This window comes from Dermacentor silvarum, chromosome 9 (assembly GCF_013339745.2).
Source record: "Dermacentor silvarum isolate Dsil-2018 chromosome 9, BIME_Dsil_1.4, whole genome shotgun sequence".
Lineage (NCBI taxonomy): Eukaryota > Metazoa > Arthropoda > Arachnida > Ixodida > Ixodidae > Dermacentor > Dermacentor silvarum.
In genome coordinates, this window is record NC_051162.1 from 67,551,130 (window position 1) to 67,569,632 (window position 18,503).

Consider the following 18,503-nt stretch of genomic DNA (forward strand, 5'->3'; position numbering starts at 1 on the left):
TCAATAAGTTCATTGTTTTCAGGCACTTAGCCTTCAAATATTTGATGTGCGGAACGAATGTGAGTTTTGAGTCCAATATGATGCCTAGAAACTTGTGCTCTTTGCTTACAGGTAATGTGGTACCAGACAGCTCAATAGCAGGGTCTGGTACTATTCCTCTCTTATTAGTGAAAAGGACGCATGTGCTTTTCTGTGGGCTCAACCTAAAACCGTTTTCATCAGCCCATTTAGCTACTTTATTTAGGCCATGCTGGACATGTCGTTCGCAGACAGCAAAGTTGCACGATTTAAAACCAATCTGGACATCATCTACATATACAGAATAGAACATCGTTCGTGGAATAGCCGCGCGTAGAGAATTCATTTTCACAATAAACAGTGTACAGCTAAGCACACCGCCCTGCGGGACACCAGTTTCCTGGGTGAAAGACCTAGACAAGGCCTGGCCCACCCTTACACGAAAGGTACGGTTAGAAAGGTAGCTTTGCAGAGTACTCAACATGTTGCCGCGGACACCCATAGCGGAAAGGTCTCGGATAATACCGAAGCGCCATGTGGTGTCATATGCCTTCTCTAAATCAAGAAATACGGAGAGAAAAAACTGTTTGTGTATAAAGGCATCCCTTATGATTGCCTCGATGCGGACAAGGTGGTCTGTAGTCGACCTACCTTCCCGGAAGCCACATTGGTAAGGATCTAGTATTCCGTTGCTTTCTAGGACACAGATTAGGCGCCGGTTAATCATCTTTTCGAAGAGCTTGCACAGACAGCTTGTCAAAGCAATGGGTCTGTAGCTACTAGGTAAGGACGGGTCCTTGCCCTGTTTAAGTATGGGGATTACTATAGCCTCTTTCCAAGAAGATGGAATGGAACCAGCAGCCCACATGACATTAAAAAGAGAGAGAAGTGTCTTTTGTGTTTCAGGGTGTAGGTGCTTGATCATTTCATACATGATACGGTCAGCACCTGGTGCCGAACCATTGCAACAAGCAAGAGAAGCTTTAAGTTCAGCTAAACTGAACGGGCAGTTGTAATGTTCATTTCGGGCACATTTCCGATCGAGGGACTGTCGCTCTGCGCGTTCTTTGAACCTCAGGAATGTTTGTGTATAATGAGATGCACTGGAGACATATTCAAAGTGTTCGCCCAGACAGTTTGCCTGATTCTCCAGGCCATCTCCTTGGGTACTCACTAAGGGCAGCGGGTTCGTCTCACGGCCCTTTAATTTATTCACCCTGTTCCATACTTTTGCCTCGTCTGTGTAGGAATTTATTCCAGAAATGTACCTTTCCCAACTCTCTCTCTTTGCACGTCGACGTGTCCTTCTGCCTTGCGATTTAACCTGTTTGAAATTAATAAGATTTTCGGCAGTAGGAGAATCGCGAAGCAATCCCCAAGCTTTGTTTTGATTTTTGCGCGCTTTACGACATTCTTAGTTCCACCAAGGAATGCGGCGCTTCTGAGCCAGTCCACTAGTTTGTTTAATACATTTTGTAGCAGCGTCAATAATAAAACCAGTTAGATATGCTACGGCGTCGTCCACGTTAAGAGCAACAATGTCATCACGGCCTAAGTGTGTTAGCTCTCGGAACAGTTTCCAGTTCGCCGAGTCCATGTTCCATCGAGGAGGTGGTGACAAGCATCCATCTCGTTTCGTTGAGTTCAACATAATTGGGAAGTGGTCGCTTCCATAGGGGTTCTTGAGGACGGACCACTCCAGGTATGGCATTAGAGTGCTCGACACTATGCTTAAGTCTATGGACGAGTATGTGTTATGTGTAATACTGTAGTACGTAGGTTCTTTCTTGTTCAATACACATTCACCTGAAGAAAACAGAAAATTTTCTATAAGGCGCCCTCGCGCATCGCAACGAGAGTCGCCCCACAGGGGGCGATGAGCGTTAAGGTCACCAGCGACTATGTATGGCGGAGGAAGTTCATCGATGAAGCTCGATGAAGATGGGAAGGGGGAATGTAGATGGAGCAAATTGTAACTAGTTTACCAAACAACACTGCTCGGACAGCAACTGCCTCAAGGGACGTTCGGAGGCTTAATTGCTGACATGCAACGCCCTTATCGACCATTACGGCCACGCCCCCTGACGAGGCGAGAGCGTCGTCGCGGTCTTTGCGGAAAGTGACATATTGCCTTAAAAAGTTCGTCTGTGTTAATTTTAGGTGTGTTTCTTGTACACACATCACCTTTGGACTGAATTTGCGGAGGAGTTCTTTAACATCGTCAAGGTTACGTAGAAGTCCTCTCACGTTCCATTGTAATACTTGGGTATCCATAATGGAAAAGAAGTTGGTGATGTGTGTACAGAAAGAAAGAAGTTAGTTCACGAGACCTTTCCAGGCCCCGTGATGCGTGGTTTTCCTTTCTTCCCGGTGCGCTCCAAGGAGCTGCACCGATCTTTGGGCGTCTGAGACGCCGGTGGTCTGCTTGTGTCCATCACCTCGTCTGAGGCGGTGGACAGTGCCCGCTCAGCGGGGATGTTCGCGGGGGTTTCAGGCCGAACTGCACGGGCAGTGGCCCTGGGTCCAGCAGGCCCGCGGGTCTGCTGGCCCTCCTTGGCAGGGGGCGGAACAGCCCTGGCTGCTCCAGCCGGGGGGGCTGATGGCGTGACCGCCGTCACACTCCGTGTGACTTGGGCAGCCGCCGAAAGATGTGGCGCTGCCCCCCGGCGCGCCACATCGGAGTATGAAGGACTGGACTGGTTATGGAGATAGAAACGCCTACGTGCCTCTGGGAAAGATAGGTTCAGTTTGACTTTCAGTTCTATAATTTGTTTCTCTTTTAACACGAAAGTGTTTTATGCCGGGGTCCACCAAGACTTCACTGACGTATTTCCGTCACGGAAATACGTCACACGAACATACACGAACATAATACAAAGAAAGAAACCAGAAGAAAATGTTCCACAAACATGCAAAATTTGGAAATCGAACCCACGACCTCTCGGTCCGCGACGATAGATCGCCGAGCGTTTAACCCATTGCGCCGCAAACGCATTTGCAGAGAGCTACACAGACGCGCCTTATATATCTAACACTCCTCCGTGTTCCCGCGCTCTTGCTCGGGGCGGTGCCGCCGCCTACGAGCAGAAAAGTTGTCGCAGTTTCACCTGAAAGGCGAAGCATCAATTGCGATAGCAAACTTGTAGAGAGCTATACGGAGTAATGATATTAGCTTTATCAGCTGTATAAACTTGGACATGCAGCAGCATCGGCAACACGCAGAACTGTTGTCGACGCCATCGGCGTTTTGCCCGCGTTCGCTCAAAATTCGTGCGGCGTTGGTGACTGTTGCCGGAGCCTCTGATATAAACAGGCACTGCGTGCCGCAGCTAAACGTCGCCTCCATTCCCTCCCCCTCCCCCACGGCCTCTCGGTCGTCGGAAGAAGGCGCGTTTGCTCTACATACATGGTGATTGTGAAGGAGAACAGAGACGCCTACTTCTGCAGCCCTTAAGCGAGCACGGCGCAGAACGCGCGTTTGTTCTCCGCCGTGCGTTCACTCCCCGTGAAAGACGCGCCCCTCGCGCCCTTTCACTCGCACATACAGCGTTCGGCGCGCGGCGACGATTTCTTCTCCAAATGACGTCATACGGAACCTCACGGCGACGGCGACGCCGACGGCAGAAATCTGCTTTTGAGTGTCCATATAATTGCTATCGCAATAAAAGAGAAGTACTGCATTATGACACTAACGCGCACCGACAGTGAACGCTTCGGTGGTCTCAGCACTACGACGCCTCGATGCCAGCATTCGAAGGGACGCTGGCATCAAGAAGCACTACCAACGCCACCTAGGTGGCGTTCACCGCACTCAGCACAGCGGAGCGTGGCCTCCGCAATTAGCTCTGAAAATGTTTCTGAAGTTGATCGCGGAGGCTGCAATTACGACGCGCTGTACGCGCTGATTTGACTCGGTGACGATTCAGTTACGTGCTTTGTCTTGCGCGTTGTATTAGTGTGTCAGTTACGTGCTTCGTCTTTCGCGTTGTGCTAGCGTGTGCAGCGTAGTGCAGCTTCCATATGCACGACGGTTGCTCATGGTCATCGACGTTGGTAGTCGTGATGGAGGAGACGTGCCACCAGGCGTCAGCGTGGGTGCATCAACGCCTAAGGGCGCTTTAGCCACAAAACACCAATAGACATTATATATCAATGTGCAATAAACATTACACTACTTCTGTGAAGACACGTTTCACTTTCGTGTTCTATACCAATTCCTATATAAGAGGGATCAACCACATTTTTTTTCCACGAGGGACACGCTCGCGAGTAGGCGGGGTGATCTCCTTCACAGTTGGCACAGTGGGTTGCTGAAGTGCAGATGTCAGAAGCGTGTTCATTTGAACCACACTTAGCACAAGTAGCGCGCCCTCGGCAGTTTTGCGACCCATGCCCAAAACGCTGACACTTGAAGCATCGACGCGGATTTGGGATGTATGGCCTGACACGAAGCTTGCAGTAGCCGGTTTCAATTGATTCTGGTAGATTGCTAGTTCCGTAAGTAATGATAATGTGCTTGGTAGGTATTTGCTTGTCATCTCGCCTTAGTGTTATCCTCTGCACCTTGACTACGTTCTGGTCTTGCCATCCTTCAAGTAGTTCGCTTTCACTTAGTTCAAGGAGATCGTCCTCCGAGACGACACCGCGCACTGTGTTCATTGACCTGTGGGTGCCCACAGACACGGGGATGTCTCCAAACGCCACAAGTTTCGAAAGCTTGTCGTACTGTGGCTTGTCGCGAACTTCTAGAAGAAGATCGCCGCTTCCCATCTTCGTTACTTTATAACCTGGGCCTATTGCTTCAGTGAGACATTTGGCTACAACAAATGGCGAGATCATTCGGACTGTCCTAGTTTCATGCTGGCTGTGTATGACGTGATACTTCGGGAAAGACTGCTGTGGTTTCAAAAAGAAATTAAAACTTTCATCGGTGCGCCCCCTTTTCAGGGAGCGATCAGGTAGCGCGGGAAAAGCATTTGCCATGTAAAAATGGAAAATTCGGCGGCGATGGTAGCCACCCACCACCGAGCCCAACAAGGGGACGCTACAAGGATGGAATGCTTGCAGACGCCAGCCATGCATCGCCGCTATAACCTAATATAAAATACCCAAGGTTGGATAGCTACACCAGGTTAACCTTTGCCGCCTGGAAATTTGGAAGTGAGAAGAAGTGACTAGAAGACAGGACAGTTGGAAAAGTGGGAGAGAAAGACAAAAGATTGGAGAGGGGGACAGGAAAAGGCGACTACCGATTTCCCCCGGGTGGGTCAGTCCGGGGGTGCCGTCTACGCGAAGCGGAGGCCAAAGAGGTGTGTTGCCTCCACCGAGGGGCCGTAAAGGTCCAAACACCCGGCCTCGGCTCAACCCCCAGGATCCCCTTTTCCCCGGACACGGCTAAGCCACGCACGGTTAAGCGTGGGAGGGTCCGACCCTCATGTGCTCGGGTCCGTGGTGTCGCAACACACCAAACGCCTGCTGGCGCAGACGCCCCTGCGGGGTATGTTCACTAAGTGTAAGCGTCGAAGTGCAATGTATAGAGCTAGTCGTAGCAATTTCTAAATGTCACTTTGCTGTTGCTGTGATGATAAATTTGTCTTCCCGTCGCATTGCTGGCACAATAGCATTCAAATAAAATGCAAAAGTTGGGGTGTTTTCTTGATAGCCCAATGAGTGCCACCTGCTACTACGAATGCTCAATTCACGGGATAGGTGCGAGGATGCATTTCCCACAGCGGTGTTGAAAATGATTTTGCATATTTGTTAGGTTTTTTTATTTAATGGTCCGCATTCCGCGAAACAGATTTTATTTCAGCCTTACGGTCTGTACCATTTCCTTCTATTTTCAGTACTCAATCCTTGTACGTAGGAGAAAACGAAATATACTGAAATGAAATGAAGCTTAAATGCAATATGCACAGCGAATGCGTGCTGTGTAATTGTTCTGCTAAAACGCTGTTTGCGCGCCACTCTTGTCATAACAATTGCACTTGTTCGTGCCTTGTGGTATACACAAAGGTAGCCGACACCTGCGAGCCCATGGAGTGGACGGCTTGGCACGGGGTTTTTTAGGGGGATGCACGGTTTTCTCTCGCTTTACCTGCGTAGTTGCGGCAATCGGTGCCTCAGCAAGCGAACAATGAGACCAAAGCAACAAGGTGCTTTCAGCTCTCGAAAAATGCGATCGCTGGAGGATCGCTTCGATCCTGCGACTCATACTGACAATGCGATGACGTTACTGCTTCGATCATGCAGAAATTGGGGAAACATTTTTTTGAAAGATGGCGCAGATTGCCTGCCTGAGATTCGCACCACTTTCTTTTACGAAATACGGCACTGCGACAGCTCTAAAATTTCTTATAGTTTGTTCCGGTATACTGGCATTCCATAGCTTTCGGAAACATATACCGAGAAAGAACATATTTAATTTAAAATCTAAGAAAGAATTATCTCACACAATTTTCGTATCACCATTGTTTCTCCTCTTTTTCTGTGCAAGAGTGCGAACACCTGCACATTCACTACCGTAAGAGGACCGCTTAGAACGTCTGCATTTACAAAAATGCGGCCGAACTCACCTCATGAAGACTGTCGGTGATAATATGAATAGCATTTAAGCAATATAGCGACACACCCTATTTATAAAGTCACGTTTATTTAACAACTGCACCGGTCAATCTGATGCTTCCGTTGCTTCGGCTATATGAGACATAGTCCGGTATCGGACAACGTGTGGGGACCATGAGATGACGACGAGTGTTTGACAGTGGCGTGACGGCGACGGTATCAAGGAACCAGTAAGGCGACGACGGAATGACAGCCGATATGGGATAGCTGTTGCCTGACAACGATACAATGACGACGATGACGCGACAACCATGGCGCAAATGCGACTGAATGACGACATCAGCATTGTGCCTGAATGATGAAGGAGAATTGACGTCTATGGAATCGCGAAGGGCGGTATGACAATGACATGACGGCAATACGATGACGTTACTGAAATGATGGCGATGGTAATGCGACAATGCTACAAGCGCGGGGAAGACGACGATGGGGTGACGATGACGACATGACGAGAATAGAATGACGGATTTAGTTCGATGACGGTAGAATCACCACGAAGGCATGGTGATGATGGTATGACAACGAAGGCGTGACGACGACTGTATAGCGATGACGTGATGACGACAATGATTTCATAATACGATGACGAAGAGGGCACGACGAGAGTGACTCGAAGACAAGTGTATCGCGAAACCTGCATGGTGACGATGGCGTGAAGGCGTTGGCATGACGAGAGTCGGAGTAGAAAGCTGGAGTGATGTTGGGACAGCAAAGGCACTACGACAGTACGATGACAATGGCCTGACGAGAGTCAGATGATAGAGCTGGAATAATGACGATGCAATGACCCCGACCGACGCATCACGACCACAATCACATACCTAGCGGCCCAACGTTTGACCACAAGTTTGACCACAAGGCCGGTATAGAACGTGTGACGAGGACATCATGATGAGTCAGGTCACCAAGCTGGAATGAGGATAATGAAATAACCGCACTTCCATGGTGGCCCGAGCTAGTACACAACTTGGGTCAATGGGTTGGCGTAAGAGGTTAGATAGATAGGATCAAAACGGTTCAAGTTTGCAAACAATGCTAATCGCAAATAAATCGTCTGTCGCTATATTGCTGAAATTTCAATCGTGTTTACACCGACAGTCATCATGAGTGGAGTTCTGCCGTCATATTTATGTGGAGGAGAATACTAATCACACGGTGTCTCGCGACCATTATGAAAGTCGTGATGAGACCTTCGCACGCAGAAAATCTTGGAAAGATCGTGCCTGCAAGGAAGACCTTTCTCTCGGAAACCGACAGGTACATAAGATTTGCTCTCTCAAGGTGATTTCCCATACCTTGAATCTTAATACTTTCTGCACTTAGTATGCGTCATACTGGCCGACATGCTTTATCCCCCCGTGGCCGTTTGTCTATGTTGAGTCAAGCTCATAAAAATGAATATTTTTGAATGTTATGACATTTAGGCTCGCGAAGGTAGTCGAAACGTTTTGACCAGGTATCCGGTTGACTTTTGTGTGAATTGGTGGGCCATAAGCCGTTGTTGAGTGTCATATTGTTGTGTGCCGCGGAACTGAGTGTATCGTGTCAGTGGCGACCTTCAGTGTATACAATGCAATATATTTTTTTCTGTATATCCCAGAAATAGTGATTTAGCTTCGCTATCCTTTGCGCTGTTGACTCCGGGCTTTTCATATTTTGAATATTCCTCTTACGCTTACTCTATATCATTCTTATAGATATTGTGCTTCTCGAAAAGAACGTGGTTTTTCGCTATATCTTTTATTTAGATAGCGAAAGAAGGTCGTCTGCTCCTTCTGGAAGTAGTCCAGCCAGCGGTTTGCGGCGGGAGTCCAGCCAGATTTCTTGTATCTCTCCTCTGTGATTGTCCACTAACTACTAACACATTATAAATAATGTCCCACTTACAGCAGTGTGCGGGGTCTGCACAGCGTTGAAAGAACACTTTACATTTCCCATGTGTTGGGCCTCGGCAGCGTGTGTTGCAGGACTGGAAATAATAGGTATGACAGATTCCCATGTATTGAGGGGATCCGATCTCTGTATTAGCAACCTTGTCTTCTTGTGGCAAGACAAAGGGTTTGTCGTAGGAAAGATGCTTCAAGTTGTCAATGGTGCGCGAGCGTGGGGATCGTCAGACTGGAGCCGATGTTCCTTCACGGAGACTTGTCTTTGGCCTGATGAAAATAAGTTAGCTTCTGGAAACGTTGGCTTGAGTCGGATGGTTCCCTTGTTTATGTGAAAAACGTTGGCAGCGCAAGCAAAAAAGAAGAAACAATGCAAAATACAGAGTGCTAAGTTAGAAAAACATTTCATTCATTGAAACCACTACTTTTACATTTCAGCGATCACGCGCCACATGCGTGCTTATACATACTTCTAAGAAATTCTGACTATTTATCCCTCAAAAACACAGAAGTGGTGCGCATACTGATTAAGATCTTAAAATCATACCAGCTTTATTATATTGTATGTCAGCTTCCCGCGGGTCTTATTTATAATGGTACATGCTATAAAAGACGGCTTGTCACTGAAAAATAGAATAAATTAAGCCGTCATTTGATTGTAGATATTGCTTATTTTAAACTGTAGGTAGGCATAATGCAACGATTCTGTTTCTATGCTATATATGCTATCACTTTTCTTTTTCAAGCGAAGCTTGTATAGCCTCCCTTGTGTTGGTGTCGGTGTTGTATGTTGGCGTTGATGTCGGCGGACGAAAAAAACCCAGGCCGCTTGAAAATAAGAAAGATAGGTACACATTCAAGAATGAAGGGTCACAACAAACAGTCTTTTGCCTCTCATGGCCCATCCTAGACGCATTTCTTACTGTTTTAGTTTTTATTAGTTCTTACAGTTATCAGAAGTTAAGTCGTAGGCTCGCTTTGAGCTGTGAAATAAATCTTATGCGTAAGTGTCAAATGACCCATTGAGCGAAATGCAGCTGCACTAACGGGAAACCTGGGGAGGTGCGAAGCATGCAGTGATGCACCACTAATGGACTCATACTGCCTTAAGCAATGGCTCATAACCCCGTAAACGCGGCCTCCCCAATACGACGGCAGAGGAGAAGTAAAATTCTACGCTGGAATGATGAGCGGCAATGCAGACAGCTGTGGAAGACGACGACGACGACGAACGCTCGTGCCGAGCGCGAGCGCGAGCACGAGCCGCTTGCTTTACGACGCCGACAGCCCGAGCGCGTAAGGCTCTTCCCAACTAAATATGCTCGTCGGGCTGCGGAGTTGGACCACCCACCTTTGGGTTGCAAGACCACCACGCTAACCGATTCAGTCACTGTCGGTTCATCATACCTGCCCTTCTCATCACCCTTTTTAGATGTCGGTTATGATGATGGGTTATGATGAGTCCAGGTCCGTGTCGTCCAAGAAACGTAAAAGAGCACGCGTTATCTCTGTCGTCTGCCAACTCTCCGGCCATGCGCCTAGCAGGAGGTCCTCCGACAGTGGCCTGCTGTCTAAATGCCTCAAGGTAGCTGCCAGTGTCAGCCTCTCGCGCGCAAGCACAGGGTGCACCACGAGCACATGGTCAATAGTCTCTACAACGCCACACGATGAACAGTCTACGGATTCTGCCAGTCCAATGATGTGCCAGTACTTGCGCCTGAAAGCACACCTAATCGTTTTCTGTGTATCAGGCAGGTATGATGGCGTGGAATTCCACACAGAACAGAAAAGTGCATAGTGGGATCCAGCCTGTTCATGCGGACGTGGCGAGCGTATGGCTGGGCCCAATATCTCCTCGTCGCACTCATCATTAATTCTGACAGGAGGCCCGTGATGTCCGGTCTAGAGAATGGCACTATACTTTGCAGGCCATTGCTGAGATAGCGCCTTGCTTCAGCATCGCCCATCTCTTTACGATTGAGCCCAAAGTGTCCCGGGAACCATTGGAACACTATTCAGTGATGTTTTTTTTTGATCGCTTGAAAGGAGCTTGGTGATATGTAGGCACAGAGCCTGATTTGCGGTGTGGCGTAGGAAGCACCCCAAAACTTGCAGCGCGGGTTATGAGTCCGTAAGAATGCACCACTCTTGAGGTCGTTCGCCGCTGATGTGGCGAATCGCTTCCCGAATAGCCACAAGCTCCACAGCAGTTGATGTAAAAATATTGTCACCTTTGCGTATAATACCTCGAGCCACGACACAGCCGGTTATTCGCCATTTTTCCTTCTGTTCGGCCGAGAACCAGCACTGCCCCTCGACACAACCCTCCCTGCTCACGCAGTTCCGACCAGTGAATATGCACTTGATGCCGTCGCCCGCGCTGCCCACGCAAGGGAAATTGCCCGAGACCGCCTTCTGCACTCTCAAGTCCTTCGCGTAACAATATGATCTAGATCGAAACTTCGGGTCAGCTACTAGGCCGGTATCAATCACCACAGCTGCTGTCGATGCCTTTGATGACGCGGATCCATGAGTGTAGACATGGACACAGGTTTGGTATTCTGACCAGATCTATGCCAGAGCAAGTTGTTGTAGTCCGCTAATGGGAACCAATGATTTATTTAGTATGCTGGGAACATGCAGGCGTACCGAAGGCTGAACCTTCCCCCATGGTGGTTTGACGGGGTGATAGGGAAGGGCATAGCCTGATGCTATGTGGGGTTGATGGCAGCGGAGTGCACTTGTGAAACTGCTGTGCAGCCGCTCATGCCGAACCGACGTCAATGGATGGAGATGGTGTCGTGTGAGCAAGCGTAAACACACGTAAATGGGTTTGTGAGGCATGTATATCGATGATGTGCACAATTGTGCCTTTGTCGGAGGCACGCCGTGGCAAGCCAAGGCATATTTTAGGTGCTGGCGCCTCAACGCTCTCTAATGTCCGTGAGCAGGAAATGCTCAAGTTAGAGAGTATCGGGAGGTTGTAGCGAATGTAGCCTACGAATAGACTCATAAAGTCGTAGTAAGGAGTCATACGTGGGGCCCATTTCTTGCCTGCTACGAAGTGAAGATGGCAAAACAGATTGAGTTTTTGCTTCAGCGTATTAACGTGCCTCGATCATGACACACCGCGGTCATTGATATTGCCCTATAATCTGTGGTGAGTGACATAATTTATCATAACACCATTAATGGAGATCGGGTAGTGGCAGACGGACTTCCGCGTGAATGCAAACACAACAAATTTTTCAGCAGCTAAGAGTAAACCCTGACGCCGTATGTTTCCTGAAGTAGTTGACACAGCACGTTGTGATCTCGCACGTACTTCTGGGCATGTTGTACCAAAAGCACATATGTAGATGTCATCTGCATATGCGCTGATGCGGATGTGAGCTGGAAGTTCACTCACCAGGCCAATCGGTGCCACCGCATTAAATAACGTTGGGCTGAGAACTCTCTGAGGAACACCACGGCATACCTGATGGCGATTAGTCTCCTTCCGGCGTGGACATGTAAACGGAACGGGCACTGAGGTAGCTCACAATCAACAGGTAGAGCCGGCCGCCAACGCCCTTGTCTTCTAGGGCATCTAGAATGGCTTCATAAAAGATGTCGTAGGTCCCTTTGATGTCTAAGGAAACAGCGGCGACGAGTCAGTGTCGAGGTTTTATTGCGATAGCAATTATATGGACACTCCAAGCGCATTTTTGCCGTCGCCATCGCCATCGTAGTGATGTTCCGTATAAAGTACAACCGCGATAAAATGGTCACCTCCCGACGTCCGTTCTGTGTGCGAGTGAAAGCGTGCGAGGGTGAGCCGGCAACCGCAGCTTTATCTCGCGCACGCGAGAGAGGAAAGCGGCCGAAAGAGCACGGTCTTCGCTCACGCGCGAGGCACGGGGAGCAGGCGATGGAGACGGGAAGGGGGGGGGGGAGGGGGCAAACGAAGACCACGCGCTTCCGGCCGCCTTCCTCTCTCGCGTGCGCAAGATTTAGCTGCGGTTGCCGGCTCACCTGCGCACGCTTTCACTCGCACACGCAGCGTAGGGCGCTCGGCGACGATTTTGCCGCCACTGGACTTTATACGGGACCTCACGGCGACGGCGAAGGCAAAAATATGCTTGGAGTGTCCATATAATTGCTATCGCAATAATATTTCAACTGTCACGGCCTGTGGCAGCTGTAGTACTGGGCTGGATTCACACAGCTTTGTATTCGTTAGTGCTAGTTGTCATCAGCCGGCTGGTTTCGCTAATAATATGTCCAGGATTATATGTAGCTTGAACTAGATCTCGCGAAAACATCTATAGGGCAAGACTGTTTTGTTACTACTGGGCCAGGGATGATATGCAGCATGCCCCGAGTGTCTCGCTCGCCTGAGTTTGTTCGATGGCAGTCAGTAAACAAAGATAGCGCGCAACGCACGAATGCAGCAGAAAAATAGATGTAGAGATAAAGCCACGTATGTCGCCACGAGCACACCCTGCGCACGTCGCAGCCTCGTTTCAATCAGCGAGCGAGGGTGCGACGTTTAAAAGCGTGCGAGGGTGAGCCAGCGATCGCGGCTCAATCTCGAACACGCAAGGGAAGGAAGCGGGCAGGAAGCGCACCGTCTTCCGGTCGCGCGCAACGCTCTGGAGGGAGGGGGGGGGGGTCTACTTTGGGCGACCCGAGCACTCGCGCGCGCCCACGGGCCGCGAGGCTCCAGAAGAAGGGGAGGAGAGGGGGGGAGGGTGTTAGATGCAGCGCGCGCCCGTTATGGCCGCTGTATCTTGAAAGCCCTCTGCGGTGGGGACAGAGTTCGCGTTGATGCGAGCGCCGGCCCGAAGGTCAATTTGCTCTCTGCTGCTGGCGCGCTTACTCGCTCCAGCATTTTGTCGAGTTCCCGTGGTCATCGAGTGAGATGCGTTCATGTTTGCTTGTGCGCGCGTGAGACCATGCTTGTCAATTTGGTTAGTATGCTTATAAATGTTCACAAAATTATGTGGCCGATAAAGCTTCTGACCTTACTTCGTTTAGCTGTCCACTAATTTGGTATCGCAATGAATGCTTTGAATTTCGGGCGAAACTGCGATCTTTTTGCTATTACTTGCACAGGTAATGCACTGGATGGAACGATCCAAAAATGAAATCATGACTCCGGTGGTGTGACCAAGTGAATCGTTCTTTTTCTGCCGCTCATACCGTAAGCCAAAGGGATGATAACCCGAGAGTGAATCTATATAAGCCGATGAGACTGGAGCAGTGTCGAGGGTTGAATTTTTGTGTCTTGACTTAATTAGCTCGCTCATCTGAGGGCGTCGCTACAGCTCACAGAGATGCCCGAACTTTGCCAACCTTGGGCCTTCCCGCATAGCCAACACAACTATCTAGAAAACACAGCTATCTAGATAACGGCACGCTACCGTTACCACGTCGTGATTGCTGTACCTCACCACCAGCGTAAATGCTAATGTGTCATTTCTATACTTTTATCCATTCTTTAAATTAAGCGCTGAATGTCAGCTTGGGACAGTACTGCAGTCTTTGGACAACATTTGTATATTTCTGTTGAAGTTATTACTTTGCTTTACGAACTGAAGTACGATGACATATCTCACCGCGATTATGTCATCGTTAAAGGAGTTGTACTGTGCTGTATTCAACTGTCATTGTAGCAGACAAATATTCACCCCTTGTATTTTCTAGGTGAAAAAAATGTGATTTTCGTAAGGTAATGTTGGAAATTTCAAATAGCTTAAAAGGTTAATGAACTGATCATAACTGATCGATGTGCCACGTATTTTTGAACACCGCAACACTTATGAGCCATTTTCAAATTTGCATTTGCCATCGCGATGGTTCAGTGCTTGCAGTAGTGCGGTCATGTGCGCAACATTGCGGGGTTTTTTGCTGCATATGATTGAAACAGTGATTGTTGCGAAATTTGAAAGGACTCTTGTTGCCCTACGCTTTTTGTCCACATCCGGAAGTCTATGTGGTAACAACACATCTGGAGACCTCCACTAGAGAACAACTTGCAAGAGGGCTACTTGATATTCTATAAGTGTATCTTTGGCACGAATAAGCGCTTTGGCTGTAGATTTGATGGCAAGAAGTCTTAAATGATCCTCTGAAATTGTCAATACTATTGTACATCAAGATAGAAACTTTTTTAAAAGATTGAAATAAATACAGCACGATTGTAGTTCATTGTAAACTTGTGTCTGAAGGTACAAAATACCAACCACGCCCATTAACTAGAAATTTCTGAGTTAATAGGAACTGAGTTCCGTCTCAACTGCAAGGTTCTACACGTATCTTGTAGAGGAAACGTTTGTTGAAAAAGGCTCGCGAACGCAAAACGTAATTGTTCTTGAACAGTAGCTATGGAAGATTGAAATGCTGCTTTCACACAATACATCCCAAACACAGTGCGAATTAAAGTCGCATAACACAATTCTTGATTCAGAAGCGTGTTTCTTCTCGGACTTCATTGCCACTGTGGCTTAGACTTTTTCAACAAAACATGCACTAGCTTGATGGACGTTCTTTACGTGGTACAGTCATCTGGGAGCCTGCTGTCATGTTCTTCGGAGCTTGACGGCTCAATCAAATGAATGCCGGGCAACACGTGACTTACAGCCGCCATTTTTAATATCTCTGCCGTATAAAGAGGGTCTCTAGGCCCTTCAGCAGCCAAATAGGGAACTCGCAATAACGTTGAACAGATTGCAGGAGCCAAGCTAATTACTGGTACATAAAAAAAGCGCCCAAGCATGTGCATAAAACAGGCTCGTCCTTAGCACTTCTTTTAAAAACAGTGTATCCAAACGTCTCATCAACGGCATTTAAAGTGTTTAACTCCATCCCTTATAAAATTAGCGTTGAGCATTCGGATAGGGTCAGTAGTATGATTTAGCTTTGCCAGCGATTTCTGAGCGTATTCTGGATTGGCTTTGTAACGAAATGTTTGTATTGGGTAAACGACAGAAGATATATGCGACGGAAATACGTTTTCGATAGGTTATCTGAAGTATAAAGTTTGCTACATAAAGTATAAACGTGAACATTGTGTGAGAAATGAGGACCAACCCAGTCGGTTGAAAAGCCGAAATTATGCGGGGATGTATTCGTAGGTAATATTATTCTATGTGGAATATTAATGCCAACAGCGAATACAATGTTTAATCATGATTGTTGCCTTAAAGTGATTTGCAATAAAACATTACATTTAATAAGTCCTGAACTCTAGAATGAAATGTCCTGAAGTGATGCGTCTGTTTATTTATTACCTAGATGTACAGTAATCTAATTTTAATCTGCTAGCTTGGTGTCGGCTATGAATATTATGTTCATCGATTGCACAACGATATCAGTGTGACAAGGAACCTAATTTAACGTATCGATAGAAGAGTGCTCTACATGCAGCTTATATTGCAAAACCGCGCGAGGCACGTACAGTTCTTAGTTTGGTATGGAATAAATCCAACAGCACTCCTCACTACAGTGCGTATCAGGAATTATTGACGTGCAAGTACAGCGCACCTTTTATCCAGATGGCTGCTCTATAAATATGGAACGTACCACTGGTTGTCCAGATTGCTGTCACAGACATCTTCATAAGGGAAAAAATGAGCAGCACTACTCACCTGTTACATAGTACCAGGAGACTGCCTTGAGAACAGCCAACAATTTCAATGCATACAATGGGGTCATTTCACTGGAAGTTTACTGCCGTGGTTAACCAAGTCTAGCAGCCGCGAGGAAAACTCAGTGCGTGTATCGCGAAACAACCCAGTCCCATTTGATTCTCATTTCTATTGTTGTGGACGCGGTCAGTTTTTAAGGCGCCGCACAATCCGCTGCGCCGAATGTAGGCACAAGGGGGTTTCTTTGTGCTCGCCGCCGTTGTTGTTCTGCTCTTGCATTTGTTCCTTTTTTATTTCCAGTGCCTTGTTTTTGCAACGGCTTCTCTTCCGTAGCTGCCCGAGGATATTGTCCCAGTAGACCAATTGGATGCCAACTGGCCGATGACATTTTTCGCTGTAATGCACCAATGGACAGCAGCTGCTGAGCCATCACGTATTACCAAAGAAAGTTTGTCACTATTGACAAAGAGCTGCTGCTTACCCGTATTCTTCATCCTCACTAAACACATGCATATGGATATATGCATAGGTATGTACATAATATATGGATATGTGTGTGTTTGTATGTTATATGTGAAATATATATTTACGTGCACTTGTACAATACAACACAATAGGAAGACCTAAAATGTGAAAAGCATTTAGTGCTGCCACAGTCATCATCGTCATCATCATCAGCCTATATTCATGTCCACTGCAGGACGAAGGCCTCTCCCTGCGATCTCCAATTACCCCTGTCTTGCGCTAGCGTATTGCAACTTGCGCCTGCGAATTTCCTAACCTCATCATCCCACCTGACTTTCTGCCGTCCTCGACTGCGCTTCCCTTCTCTTGGTATCGATTCTGTAACCCTAATGGTCCACTGGTTATCCATTCTACGCATTACATGGCCTGCCCAGCTCCATTTCTTCCGCTTAATGTCAACTATAATATCTGCTACCCTCGTTTGTTCTCTGATCCACACCACTCTCTTCCTGTCTCTTAACGTTACTCCTAAGATTTTTCGTTCCATTGCTCTCTGTGCGGTACTTAACTTGTTCTCGAGCTTCTTTGTTAACCTCCAAGTTTCTGCCCCACATGTTAGCACCGGTAGAATGCAATGATTGTACACTTTTCTTTTCAACGACAGTGGTAAGCTCCCAGTCAGGATTTGGCAATGCCTGCCGTATGCACTCCAACCCAATTTTATTCTTCTGTAAATTTCTTTCTCATGATCAGGGTCCCCTGTGAATAATTGACCTAGATAAACGTACTCCTTTACAGACTCTAGAGGCTGACTGGCGATCCTCAATTCTTGTTCCCTTGCCAGGCTATTGAACATTATCTTTGTCTTCTGCATATTCTTCTTCAACCCAATTCTTGCACTTTCTCGATGAAGGTCCTCAATCATTTATTGTGGTATGCTGCCACAGTGGTATGCATCAAATGTACCCCAAGACGTTGAAATGCCTGCTAATGTTCCACATTCAATTTAGTTCAAGGACATAGCTCTCCCAGCCGCCTTTTCGTTTCAATAAAACATTTGTAGGTTTTCAGCATGAGCCTGGCTACCGAAATAAATCCAAATAATAGGCGAAGTGGTAAACCGGTACCGTTCTGCAACCCGTGTTGGCCTCAAAAGCCGCATCTCTCAAGGGGTTTGAGAAAATGTGACAAGCCAAAATAAATAACGCAGCTAATCAGTGCGACCCTGCAGAATCGCAATCCACGTCCAGTGAACCAGGAAGTGCGTCAAGCTCTCGAACTACCTCTTCAATGTGGTTGCACCTTCCCGAAAATACAATGGCCGAATTTTCGCGTTTTCTTGCCCGTGACAACTTTTCCGTAGCGCGAGGTAGACAACTGCAGCGGTGCACTTGGTATTCTGAACAAGGTGGATGGAGATTACATTCCCAGGTACCGCGGACGGGTGCAGATTGGAGCACGGCTCAGCGCGCGCCGAACGCTGTATGTGCGAGTGAAAGGGAGCGAGGGGCGCGTCTTTCACGGGGAGCGAACGCACGGCGGAGAACAAACGCGCGTTCTGCGCCGTGCTCGCTTAAGGGCTGCAGAAGTAGGCGTCTCTGTTCTCCTTCACAATCACCATGTATGTAGAGCAAACGCGCCTTCTTCCGACGAGCGAGAGGCCGTGGGGGAGGGGGAGGGAAGGCAGGCGACGTTTAGCTGCGGCACGCAGTGCCTATTTATATCAGAGGCTCCGCTCCGGCAACAGTCACCAACGCCGCACGCATTTTGAGCGAACGCGGGCAAAACGCCGATGGCGTCGACAACAGTTCTGCGTGTTGCCGATGCTGCTGCATGTCCAAGTTTATACAGCTGATAAAGCTAATATCATTACTCCGTA

At 47.9% G+C, this 18,503-nt stretch overlaps 1 protein-coding gene across 1 annotated transcript in view; it reads right to left on the minus strand.

Moving 5' to 3' along the window:
• The window catches only part of LOC119465289 (uncharacterized), a 37,218-nt gene extending 20,848 nt beyond the window's left edge, over positions 1-16,370 (minus strand). The window contains exon 1 of the mRNA XM_037726084.2: positions 16,160-16,370. Coding sequence (XP_037582012.1) covers positions 16,160-16,226 — 67 coding nt within the window. The 5' untranslated portion in view covers positions 16,227-16,370. The remainder of the gene's footprint in view (positions 1-16,159) is intronic.
• Between the last annotated feature and the right edge of the window lie 2,133 nt (positions 16,371-18,503).